Below are 12,537 nucleotides of genomic sequence, written 5' to 3' on the forward strand. Positions count from 1 at the left end.
TGACCCGACTTTCCATTCGGGCGATATTTTTTTTTTTCCCCCTGGATGGTGGCAGTGAAGTCAACTCACTTGACAACAAGTTGGGCAGATCGTGAACGTCTCATCCAAAAGCTATTTACTGCCACTCCCAGCTGAAGTTTACTCTCTCAGTAAACAGACAACAAAAACACATTTTGTATTTCAAATCACCAAGCAAATTAGCCTTGAGAACACCCCCCCCCCCCCCGCTAGCTTAATGCGCACACATACTGGTAAACGCCGTCGACGGGCTAACGAGCCGGATCGATCGCGTTCTTGCCCTTTACGCAAAGCACACTTCAACAAAAACGGCGCATTAACACACATAGATAGACAATGTCACAGGTATATATTCTTTATCGTTTGCGTTTTTGACTGAATCTCTGCGAGCTGTTGTGACTCTTACTTGTTTGGGCACACCAGAAGGAGCAGCGCGATGAATTGAATTGAGGCGTTAAATCAAGATGCACAAATTGTTTCATTCTTGACATTGTATTTCATGATTTTATTACTCTATGATTTTATAAAGCGCAATATTGCAATGTGCAATTTTCCTCATCAAAAAACATGTTTGTTTTTGGGGGGAGGCTGGCGCGATTAACGGCATTTCCATTCATTTCGGCTTGTACACAAAAGGTGCCAAATGCAAACGCAAAAGTGCAAAATCCTCAAAGAACACACTGTGAAGACCTTGAAGTGTAACCATGGCAATCCAAAAATATAGCAAGAACCTAAACCACAATAAGAAACAAGTTTCGATCCAGTTCTTGCGTGGGATCCGGAAGGTGAAGTCGCGGCGGCGATAAATATTCAATTTGACGCGCGAATGCAGCCGCTCGCGCTTGTCATGCTTATTAGTAGCAGTATATTACGACGCCGCAACGTGCAGCCAAAGAAAAAGTCACGCTCGGCCTTATGACCGGCACTCCATTGGTTGCCATGGCGACACACTCAGGAGCACGTGATACACTGTATGGACAAAAGTATTGGGGCAACTTCCAGTAAGTAAGTGAATAAGGAGTTAACTGCGCAGTTGCCGTTTCAAATGCCGACAGCCACGCGTTTGCCGCCGTTCTTCTCAATATTTCACCCGTCCGGTTGCGTAGAAAGCAAGCGTATTTTAAAGGTCACACGCTGCGGCCCCTGGGGGACGGCAGACTGATGAAGAGGGGCGTCTCAATACTTTTGTCCACCGTGCGGGGAATGTTCGGCTTTTTACAGCAGCGAATAAATGCAAATGTTCCTTTCACCTTCGACGCGACGCCGGCTGCGCGTGACGTAAACACAAAACGTTGGTTGATTTTGCCAATAAGAATTGCAATCATCGGCGAGGCGCTTCTCGTTTTCTACCTGCCGCCCGGCGCCGCGTCTACGGCGTTTGCGGGAGCGGCTCTTCCGTCTCCAGCTGGGCCAGCTGCCGGCGCAGGAGGTTGACTCGGTTCTGGAGCGCCTTGTTGTACGCCACGATGTGCACCATTTCCTCGTGGGCCTCGTCCAAGCGCCGGGACGAGCGGTTCCAGCGGAGGAAAACGCCTGAAATCAAAGACGAGGCGGGGAGTTAGCGGCCAGGAGACGAACGGGCGCTGAGCGGACGGACGCCTTCCTTTGGTGGGGAGGACTTCGGGGAAGGCGGAAAAGTACGGATTCTTACAAAAACCTGCTAACTTGGACAATGTCAAATGATTTACCGGTACATAATATTTTGAAACAGAAAGCAGTACTCCGTCGTCAATGATTTTCTTCTACAGATGTTGAAAATCCGAAATAGCTCATATAATAAATAACCTAGTTATAATCTGAAGAGAATAAAGAATTGCATGTTTTTGTATATCTGCTTTAATCCAGTAAGATTACGATTTCTTTTCTTGAAAATAGAAGACTTTTTTTCTCAAATACATAACTGTTTTTTCTTGAAAATATACAACTTTTCCTCAAAAATGACTTTCTTTCTTAAATTCCCAAAATATGTCACTTTTTCTCTCAAATCTGCATCTTCTTGAAGATGGGTGACCTTTTCACTAACCCTTTTTTACAAAAATATTTCAATGATTGAAGATAATACAAAAAAGGTTCCTAAAAAAAAAACTTGTTTGTTTTTTGTTTGTACTAAAAAGCCATAAAAGTCATAAAAATGAACCCTTCGCCATTTGTGTCCTTCTTCTTTTTTAACCTTTTCAGCTGCGTTATTACAAATTACAAATAACATTTACCAGGGGTGTCGATTTTTGTCCTACTTTAACTCTTTAATTATATCAATAATGATGCTATTTTCATCAAATTGTACTTTCGCGGTCACTTTTTAATTCCCTGCTATTTACTGACTCCCCACTTTTTTCTGATGACATCATTCCTCTATTTCTGGACATGGGAGCAATTTCCTGTAATATACTTTCCTTCCACAAGGGGCGTTTAACGGCTTACCAATGGCGCAAATTTTGTTTTGATTTGAAGAAGTGGAGATGCCCTCTGCTGACCAGGGAGAGGAATTACATTTGAATTGTAGAAGCGGACGCTCCCTCGGCTGGTTGCAGAAAAACGGTCCTACTGGCAATAGGAGGAAAGTCCAGGCGCATCTCAAGAAACGAGAACGAGAATAGTGTGGGAGAGCTCATTTGTATTTCAGCATTGCAATTCCAAGAATGAAACTTGTTAATTACAGCGATTCATTCAACACGAGAAAATACTCTTCAGAAGGTTAATTCCAACCTCATTTTCATAATAAAATCTTTTTGATTCTTTCCGAGTTAACTTCAGAATTTCTTGGCGATAGTAAAATTGGGTTTTCATTAGCTGTTAGCTCAAATCAATAAATACAATCATACAATAGTTTACTCTGTGCAGTGAATCTATATTTGAGTTTTTGAACTGAACTACAAAAAGACATGAAGTTTCTATTATTCTACATTCAAACTTATTTTGATGCACCTGTATATACAAATTTGAGGGTTTTATTTCACAACTTGAACATTGTGCAAACAAACCAGAATTTGAAGGGTTCACCATTTTTAAAGGAATGTATATTTTATCGTAATGACATGAACAGATAGATGTTAGTTTAAAATCCTTGTGCTTTAAAAGAAGCAAAAATAAATACATCCAAATGTCAGACTATGACACAAAAACATCTACGAACAAGCTGAAAAGGAAATCAAACAAAACCTCTCTGAGTGTCAATCAAAATTGAGCAAGATTAATAATGCTACAACCCCAATTCCAATGAAGTTGGGACGTTGTTAAATAAAAAACGAATACAATGATTTGCAAATCATGTTCGACCTATATTGAATTGAACACACTCCAAAGACAAGATATTTCATGTTCAAACTGATCAACTTGATTGTTTGTAGCAAATAATCATGAACTTGGAATTTGATGGCTGCAACACGTTCCCAAAAAAGCTGGGACAGGTGGCAAAAAAGTTGAGGAATGCTCATCAAACACCTGTTTGGAACATCCCGCAGGTGAACAGGCGGGTGCCGTGATTGCGTAGAGAAGGAGCTTCCCTCAATTGCTCAGTCATTCACAAGCAAAGATGGGGCGAGGTTCACCTCTTTGTGAACAAGTACGTGAGAAAATAGTCCAACAGTTTAAGGAAAATGTTCCTCAACGTACAATTGCAAGGAATTTAGGGATGAAATCATCTACGGTCCATAATATCATCAAAAGGTTCAGAGAATGTGGAGAAATCGCTGCATGTAAGCGGCAAGGCCGAAAACCCACATTGAATGCCCGTGACCTTCGATCCCTCAGGCGGCACTGCATCAAAAAACGACATCGATGTGTAAAGGATATCACCGCGTGGGCTCAGGAACACTTCAGAAAACCAATGTCAGGAAATACAGTTCGGTGCTACATCCGGAAGTGCAACTTGAAACTCTACTGTGCAAAGCAAAAGCCATTTATCAACAACACCCACAAACGCAGGGCGTCTTCTCTGGGCCCGAGCTCATCTAAGATGGACCGATGCAAAGTGGAAAAGTGTTCTCTGGTCCGACGAGTTCCCTTTTCAAATTCTTTTTGGAAAGTGTGGACGTCGTGTCCTCCGGGCCAAAGAGGAAAAGAACCATCCGGACCGTTATGGACGCAAAGTTCAAAAGCCAGCATCTGTGATGGTGTGGGGCTGTGTTAGTGCCAATGGCATGGGTAACTTACACATCTGTGAAGGCACCATTCATGCTGAAAGGTATATACAGGTTTTGGAGAAACATACGCTGCCATCCAAGCGACGTCTTTTTCACGGACGCCCCTGCTTATTGCAGCGAGACAATGCCAAACCACATTCTGCACGTGTTACAACAGCGTGGCTTCGTGGTAAAAGAGTGCAGGTACTAGACCTGTTTTCTGGATTGAATTTTTCTCATTTTGTCTCTGATAGGTGAGGTACACCCGTGATGAAAATTACAGCGGGAGAACTCGCACAATTGGCGGCCCACTGTATATATTCGTCAATGGGTAGGCGTGGAAGACGGTCTCTCGCTGGCAAATTCTGCTTTGTAAACCACCGTAATGGCGAACAGATCTCAGTAGGTGGCGTCGTTGCATCGCGTTGGATTTGAGATTAGCACAGTTTTTGAGTAGAAGATGAAGATTAGGCGGTGAATGTTGGCCCGTCACATTGATGAAGAGGGAGAGAAACACCAACACGTTGGAAGTGAGACAAGTTTCGGCATCTCGCACGCCAACGGAGTATGTATATTATATGTATGGTATAAACAGAGTACGTGTTGCGACGGGTAGTAGAAAGTGTGTAAAGTGAGAAAAGATGATGCAGTTCATGGAGTAAAGTAGGAACGCCACACTTGAGGCATATGCGGGCCAGCTGTTTGAATAGAATCTTCATATGCATGAGCGCTTCTTTGGTTTTGGCGTCTTACCCTCCCACAGCAGCAGGCTCTGAGGGGCCACCGAGGGCCAGATGACCAGACCGTTGGCCTCGTAGAGCGGGTTGGTCAGACGCTCCAGCTCCCGGGGCCGATTCAGCCACGACCACAAGGAGACCGTCTTCTCGGACACGGACAGTTTGGCCCTGTGGGGAACGGTGACGACGAGTCAGTTGTTGATTGTTGGACTTGACGGATGATAGCCTGCGGTGCCATTTAGGCTAACCACACAAAAAAGTAGACTCGAGACCAACTGGATCTCATTTAAGTAACTCGTTATCAACGTGGCGAGTGCGAGTGAGGACAGCAAAGTCATTGTTTTATTCAAACGCTGCCAGGGTGAAACTGTTGGTGTTAGGTACAGCTGCGCCCTTACAAAAGTAATAATGCTCAGTTTGACTTGACAGTGGCACGAATAGAACAAGACAACCCTCACGGAAGTTCGCGCTGAAAGCCTTTGGGTGAAGTTTGAACATTTGAAAATGTCAAGGTCCTCAATGTTTCGGGACTTTTTGTTCATTTCCGAGAAGCCAAATTCATAACAGGTGTTCGAGCCACCAACGGACCGACATTTCCGAGGACGTCCGCTTCTATGCCTTTCTGTGACTCTTCCAGTCTCTCTGTAGCTCTGTTGCTACCTGCTGACAACCCTCCGTGACACTTCAACATCCCCTTCCATCAATGTGTATATATATTCTTTTTAAATAATATGTGATGCGGCACGGTGGACGACCGGTTAGAGCGTCTTCCTCACAGTTCTGAGGACCCGGGTTCAAACCCCGGCCGGGCCTGTGTGGAGTTTGCATGTTCTCCCCGTGCCTCCGTGGCTTTTCTCCGGGCACTCCAGTTTCCTCCCGCATCCCAAAAACATGCATGGTAGGTTAACTGACAACTCTCAATTGCCCGTAGGTGTGCATGTGAGTGCGAATGGTTGTTTGTTTGTATGTGCCCTGCGATTGGCTGGCCGGCGGTTCGGGGCGTACCCCGCCTCCTGCCCGATGATAACTGGGACAGGCTCCGGCACGCCCGCGACCCGCGTGAGGAGAAGCGGCTCGCATAATATGGATGCATAATATGCGATGTCCTTTTATCAGGTTTGCAAAATTTGAGTTGAAAATGCCCAGGATGTCCTTTTAAAGCTCTTCTAAGCTGGTCTTTTTCGCCAGGCATTTGAGACGGCCGGATTTCTCATTAATATGCGACTGTAAAGGTTTGCTCTCATCAGATCGGCTATCTTCTTAATGTAAATATAAAAACCAGCTTGGGTCAGATTGGCCGGTCTCACAAGTCGCAACCAACAGAGGGGTGGGGGCGGAAAAGGGAGCAGGACATTTTGAAAGCGGCTCGCATTCAACGTCACCGGCTTGCGACGTTGATCTGCGGCGCGCATTCAGTCAACAGTGACCTCAGTCGCATGCAACATTCTAAATACAGATAAGTACGGTTGTGAACCACAACACACGTGTGCTTCGTTCTACTGATATATTTGCCTGGCTTGTGGCGGCCGGCTGGCTCCAAACCCGGAAATGCACTTTCAGCGCTGTGTGAAAAGCTTATTTTACGAAGCCATTCTCCACCAAAGGGGCCCAAACACAGCACGATTCTCGTTCCCGAACGCTTAGGAAACTTAGTCCCAAACTAAACTGAAGCCGTTTCTTCCTCAGCTCGTGCGACGCAAAGTTGAAGCTTTGTACGTGCCGTAGCCGCGTGGCGCCTCAGCCAAAGCGCACAGATGTCAAATTTGAAGGCGGTCTCACGCTCCTTTTGGCCAATGCTATGCATAAAAGAGAAGAAAAGGGTGGCTTCTGATGGAAGGGGACATTTAAGCTGGCTGGCAACTCGCCTCTGAGAACAAGCTGGTACGAGGCGCGATTGATCAATTGTCAAGTCTCGTCTCGGTCTCAATGTCCAAATGTGAACAGCTGGGGTCTGTTTCGAGAGCATGTAAAGCACGGGTGCTCAACTCAAATTTGAAAAGGTCCAGATCAAGCAAAGCTCCTCAAGATCATCTAGTGTGACAAATATTTAATGGCCTGCCTAGTCGTCTACAACTGCTTCTAATCAATACCTCAGTCAAATCCAAAAAGCTTTTGGCATTCATTATTGTCAAGTAACTAAACAAATACATATGACTATTGATTTATACAATTGTGCTCATAAGTTCACATACCTTGGCAGAATTTGTGAAATATTGTTTTGAATATGACTGAACATTTAATTTGAATCCTACCAAAAATCGAATTCAATGTGTTTCGCCTGGTCTTGCAAGAATTGTACTCATATTACAAATTCCGCCAAGGGGTAATTCAACATAAGAGCACAAGTGTGTAATGCTCCTTCATTTACGAAATAAAAGTAGGGTTAGGGTTGCACATTTCAAAATAAGAGCTGGTCAATCAAAATTGAAAGAAAGTTCTTAACTTCCCAAAAATGAAAAAAGTTGGAGTTTCCCCTTTTCTGTTTGGCAACTTCATTGACACAACAGTGAAGTCTCAAACAAGTTGACATATTCAAATGTCACAAATGAGCCATTTTCGAGGTTGTTGGTTCAAATCCTTGATGTTTTGCTTCATAACGGCCTTTCTGCGTTGTTAACTCAACTTGCACGCCGATTAGCTCTCTCTCTCTCTCTCCTCATCGCTGGCTGGGCTGCGCGCAGTTAGCGGTCGCTGCCCGACATCCGTTCGGATCGGTTGAAGTGGTCGGCCGGACTCACGTGATCGGACGGTTCGTCACTACCGTCAAGCCCGTAATGTCGTGCTGCTTTTATGTTTTGAATCATAACCTCTCTTTTTTGGGGCTACGTCGTATGTCCGTACGGGACTGCTTCTGGGTCGGGACCCGGACCGTGGTCCGCCAGTTAGCGACCACTGCCGGAAAGGGAATGTGGTCTTCACATAAGCTACATAAGCTACAAATCAAGTAGCATCCATTTTCCAGAATGTAAAAGTGCCGTGTGACTGACAGTTGAGGGGGGCGTGGTTTCAGCCCATTCAGTGGACACGCCCACAGCATTTGAGAGTGGAGAGAAAGGCTTGATTTTTCACAATTTTGAAGCCTCATTTGACATCTGCGCCAATTCTTTTAATCATTCACATTTGGCAGCTTTGTTAGCAACGCGTATTTCTTTTCACTTTCCAAAGCTTTTCAACTGCAATTCTAACGGACGCGGGTGTCAGCTGACGGCAGACGGACCCCAACTCGGAACGTTACCTCTCCGCCGCACTGCTGCCCAGAAAAGTGCCAAACTGGGAAGAGTAGGCGTGCTCGAAGAGCAGCACCAGGAAGGCCTCGCCAAACTGGAAGGAACACGGAAACTGCCGCAGGATCTGCCACACGCAGTCCAGGAAGAGCAGGAAGACGGGAGCCTCCTGGCGAGGTTTGCCGCTCGAGTAGGCCGACTGGGCGCAACGCTGCCGGAACGGGTGACCCGCCTCCCGAGAAGAAGACGAGACCGCTGCGTGAGGTCGTTCGGACGCTGCGAGACGGCGGCTTCGGAGCTCACCTGGAGCCACTCTCGCTCCACCAGGCCCTGGAAGCCTCGGACGGTCCTGCAGCCGGGATCCAAGATGATCTGGGCCAAGGAAGTGATTTGAAGCGTGGAGTCTGTGCCTTCTGTGCCGTGGACCAGGACGGACGCCGCCTCCCTGACACGCAACAAACGATGAGACACGCGACCGACATTCAAGTGTAGAAAGTGAAGCTCTACCTACAGAAACCCACAATAAACCACCAATAATCGGAGTTTAGGACCATCGGAGTTGCATTTACAGTCAGAAAGGTAGAGTTACATTTCCTTCTATAATATTGCTCACATCTCTGTGGACTGTTCTATCATTCCATCACATAATATTATATTAAAACACTCCATACACACACACACACGTATACATACATATACATATATACATATAGGCAATAACAATAAATAAAAGGACTATATTATCCATATATTGATTGACTTGAGTTTAAATTCAATTGTCTCCAGGTGTTTTTCTTTGTGTCCTGCGATTAGCCGACGACAATCCCGGCCGGGTGTGCCCCTCCTCGCGCCCCAAAAGTCAGACAAAGATTTCACGTTATCATCTTATGCCAAGATGATAAAGTGAAAGACATTTAGATTCGAGCTATAAGATATGTCATTGTAAAAAAGTCTTCCTAAATGACCGATGTTCCGACCTGTCGATGCACTGCGCCGCCAGGCAGGCGGCGGTCAGGATCTCCTTGACGTGAGCCAGCCAATTGGAAGCCTCCAACTTGCTGAGCCAGCGGTCCATGCTGTGCGACTGCTCGTTGCACGCCTCCACCAGCTTGATGAGACTCTCCTGCAGCACGCCCGACCTGGAAGAGCGGGCAAATAAAGCTGGCGCCTCCGTATCCGTGGAGGCGGCTGCAGACAGCTTTTCCGGTTTTTGGAGCAACGTGCTGTTGATTGGTCTCACCGCGCTCGCGGTCTTAACTCGTTCACGAGCGGCCGTTTTCAAAGCCCGGTCGGTGGCCCGTTTGTCTGGTCCGCCGTGGCTCCCTGCTCACCATGCATACCACCACCCGCACGCTCCCGTCCAGCTCTTTTCTTCCATCAATTTTCAAGGAGCGTACAAGCCCACCCACACGTTTCCCAGCAAAAGGTTTCAACACCCACACACCAAGGATGGGGGTATTTCAACACCCACAGTTTGTTGGTGGAAGCTTTCAACGCCCACACTTTTCGTCGCACCCGCTGAGCATGTTTCAACACCTGAACGTTTCCCAGTGAAATGATTCAACACCCACACTTTTCCAGCTGCTACTGCACAAGACTATCAGTTCCGTGCCAACGCCCGCCACCATTTTGAACACCCACACTGCTCCCACATCCTTTACATATGCTGACCAAAGAACGTAAAATGAGCAGGTATCAAATATTGGAACTGATTTTGTCACCGTTCGATGGCTTTGTGGATCCTCCTCCACTGCGGGTAGTTGGCCTCGGACTCGAAGCCGCCCCCTTTAGCTTTGGCCTGCTGGGCCACGTTGATGGCGCGCGTGTCGATGATGTAGCCGCGCTTGCCCGGCCTCAGGGTGGCGTTGATGAGCTTCTCGTCTTCCTTGCAGCGCCGCCCGTTGGTGCCCGTGAGAGGCTGAGCCGCTCTCATCATCACCTGCGCCGCGAGTCCAGGAGAAAGTTGCTTAAGGTCCAAGAACGGCAACGCTGGGCAATTCATTTTCCCTCGGTATATCCCGGTTCATTTATTATGGACTCTGCATCACACATATATATATATATTTTTTTTTTAAACAGGTCATGTAGTGCAATTCCTCACCTGTACATCTTTGATAGTTAGCTTTGAAGGGTAATCGATTTAAATGTGGCAGCCCTGAATCACAGATCAACTGGGCTCTCATTCTTGGCATAAAAGTAACCTTACGGAGTACCTTAGCCACTTAAAACACAAGCCACAGTCAGGGTTTTATGAAATACATTCAAAAATACCAACCTTAGCCTGACGAATAGCGAATGCACACACTCACAACAATATTGACAGGAACAAATGCAACTTTTTTTCTACAACTCTTTAAAAAAATCACCACAATGAATTCTGGGTACTCTTAAGGCTTTTTGCTAACAACACTGCCACGACCATCAGTGTGAGGAACGATGGGGGCGGGGGTGACGCTACAGTCGTTCTTTGCAGAGGATAAAGATTTTGATGAATGTACTGCACTCAAAAGTCAAAGCAAAATAACAATTGGACGAACCACAGCTCGTATCTCGAAAAACACTTTAGTCGAGTGACTCGTATCGCAAGGCACCGACCGGCGTACTGGTACATGGACCTTAAGATGAATATTCGACATCGAGGCATATTCAAACGGCTTGCCATTAAGTCGTTTGAGCATTTATACGATGAACTGTCTTTAATATTGAATTAACTTAACTTGGATATCAAGACTAGCGAATAGTTGGGAGTAAAAGTAAAGGTCACAATAAACCCTCCAGTAAAGTACAAATACCTGAAAAATCTACCCAAGTGCAGTCATCAAGTGTTTGTAGGCTCACCATGCCGTTCTTCTTGTGGTAGTAGCTGAGAACAGGGAAGCGGCCGCCGTGACGGAACGTCGCCGCTGCCCTCAGCGCGTCGTCGTCGATGCCCTTGGGCACCGCCACCAGGGGAGGATAGGACGGGCACACGTCGAAGTGCTTGTTGACTTCACTCAGCCGCCACTCGTCTGTCTGGGAGAGGGAACGGCCGTTCAGCGGAGGAGTCTACTCCTGCCGTTAAAGGATCCTTGTTTCCTAACAAGAACGTTAGGGGTCGCAGTTTTTCCATCGCAGCGACGCCGGCGAGTCGGTATGTGCGCGAGGGTCAATTGCCACATGTGCGGGTGTGCGTTCCCGACTGTAATTTGTTGACGATTGTCCGCTACGCTCGCATTCGGCCGTGTCGCTCGGTGTGCGGCGGGCCTTGCAGTCAGTAAAAGTGGTAAAGAGTCTGGCACCATAAAACCGGAAGTGCGTCATAACATGAGATGAATCAATTTGACTCATCATTAAGTCTATACGATTTATGCCGCTTTTCTAAAAACGTACATTTATTTTGAAATATGTTTATTGAAGCACATCTGCCTGCCTGCCCCCGGGCCTACAGACTTTTAGAATTGACGCAGTCACTCCCACCGCACGTCCGTTGTACAGCCGGGTTCTGAGGACCGCGGCCCCGCCTGTGTGGAGTTTGCATGTTCTCCCCTGTGCCTGCGTGGGTTTTCTCCGGGTACTCTGCTTTCCTCCCACATCCCCAAAACATGCGTGGTAGGTTGATTGAAGACTCTAAATTGCCCGTAGGTGTGAATGTGAGTGCCAATGGTTGTTTGTTTCTATGTGCCCTGCGATTGGCCGGCGACCGGTTCAGGGTGTGCCCCGCCTCTTGCCCGAAGATAGCTGGGATGGGCTGCGGCACTCCCGTACAGAAAATGGATGGATGGATACTTTTATTGCTCTATTTGTTGACTCGGCTGAGCGGTAGGGCAGCGCCCTCTATCGAGCAGCCGCCACGGGTATGCATGTGATGGCTTTCCTACCATAGACTCGAGGTCTTTAAAAACATCTCGAGGACGGAAACAATTCCATCCGTCATGGACGACCTCAAACATGGGCCGGTAGAAGAAAGGGTACATCAAAGAGACGGAATCAAGCGTCGAGAGAGCCTAGAGGGCAAATAAAGAATATCAAAAGTTGACTTGAGTCAAGCCTTTTTTTTTTAGTCAATGTATTTTTTACCTCAGTAGAGCTGGCAATGTTGATACACTCCTCCATACCAGGAATGTCCAGCTGGATCACTCTCAGGTCTTTACATTTGACGATGATCCGACCGAGAGAGCCTACAAACCTGCAAGATGTATTCAAGAAACGAAATCCAATACAAGGCAGCGAGGCTCACGTTTCCTACACTGCCAGCGAACACCCGGGTTTTTCCCAGCGAAAGGGTTCCCATCCACAATCTTCCCACTATTATTGCACAACCGGCAGTACGCTACACGCTCAATATCGGTACGGCGCAACCTCACGGACGCCCGCTTCCCCTGGAGAGGTTTCAACACCCACACTTTTTGTTGCACCTGTGGGGAATGTAGGTATTTCAACATCCACTTTCTGGGGGCG

General features: G+C 46.9%; 1 protein-coding gene across 2 annotated transcripts in view; it reads right to left on the minus strand.

The window, feature by feature from the left end:
- The window catches only part of mtmr9 (myotubularin related protein 9), a 12,807-nt gene continuing 270 nt past the window's right edge, over nucleotides 1-12,537 (minus strand). The window contains exons 2-10 of one of the 2 annotated variants that reach the window (XM_061754479.1): nucleotides 12,157-12,265; nucleotides 11,958-12,083; nucleotides 10,939-11,112; nucleotides 9,822-10,039; nucleotides 9,078-9,239; nucleotides 8,404-8,545; nucleotides 8,112-8,332; nucleotides 4,893-5,044; nucleotides 1-1,551 (exon numbers count right to left, since the gene is read on the minus strand). In XM_061754479.1, the coding sequence (XP_061610463.1) occupies nucleotides 1,388-1,551; nucleotides 4,893-5,044; nucleotides 8,112-8,332; nucleotides 8,404-8,545; nucleotides 9,078-9,239; nucleotides 9,822-10,039; nucleotides 10,939-11,112; nucleotides 11,958-12,083; nucleotides 12,157-12,265 (1,468 nt within the window). In that variant the 3' untranslated portion in view covers nucleotides 1-1,387. Of the gene's footprint in view, nucleotides 1,552-4,892; nucleotides 5,045-8,111; nucleotides 8,333-8,403; nucleotides 8,546-9,077; nucleotides 9,240-9,821; nucleotides 10,040-10,938; nucleotides 11,113-11,957; nucleotides 12,084-12,156; nucleotides 12,495-12,537 lie in introns of both variants that reach the window. The other variant, XM_061754480.1, reaches the window with a different exon arrangement.

The sequence above is a fragment of the Phyllopteryx taeniolatus genome, chromosome 18, assembly GCF_024500385.1.
Source record: "Phyllopteryx taeniolatus isolate TA_2022b chromosome 18, UOR_Ptae_1.2, whole genome shotgun sequence".
NCBI classification, from domain to species: domain Eukaryota; kingdom Metazoa; phylum Chordata; class Actinopteri; order Syngnathiformes; family Syngnathidae; genus Phyllopteryx; species Phyllopteryx taeniolatus.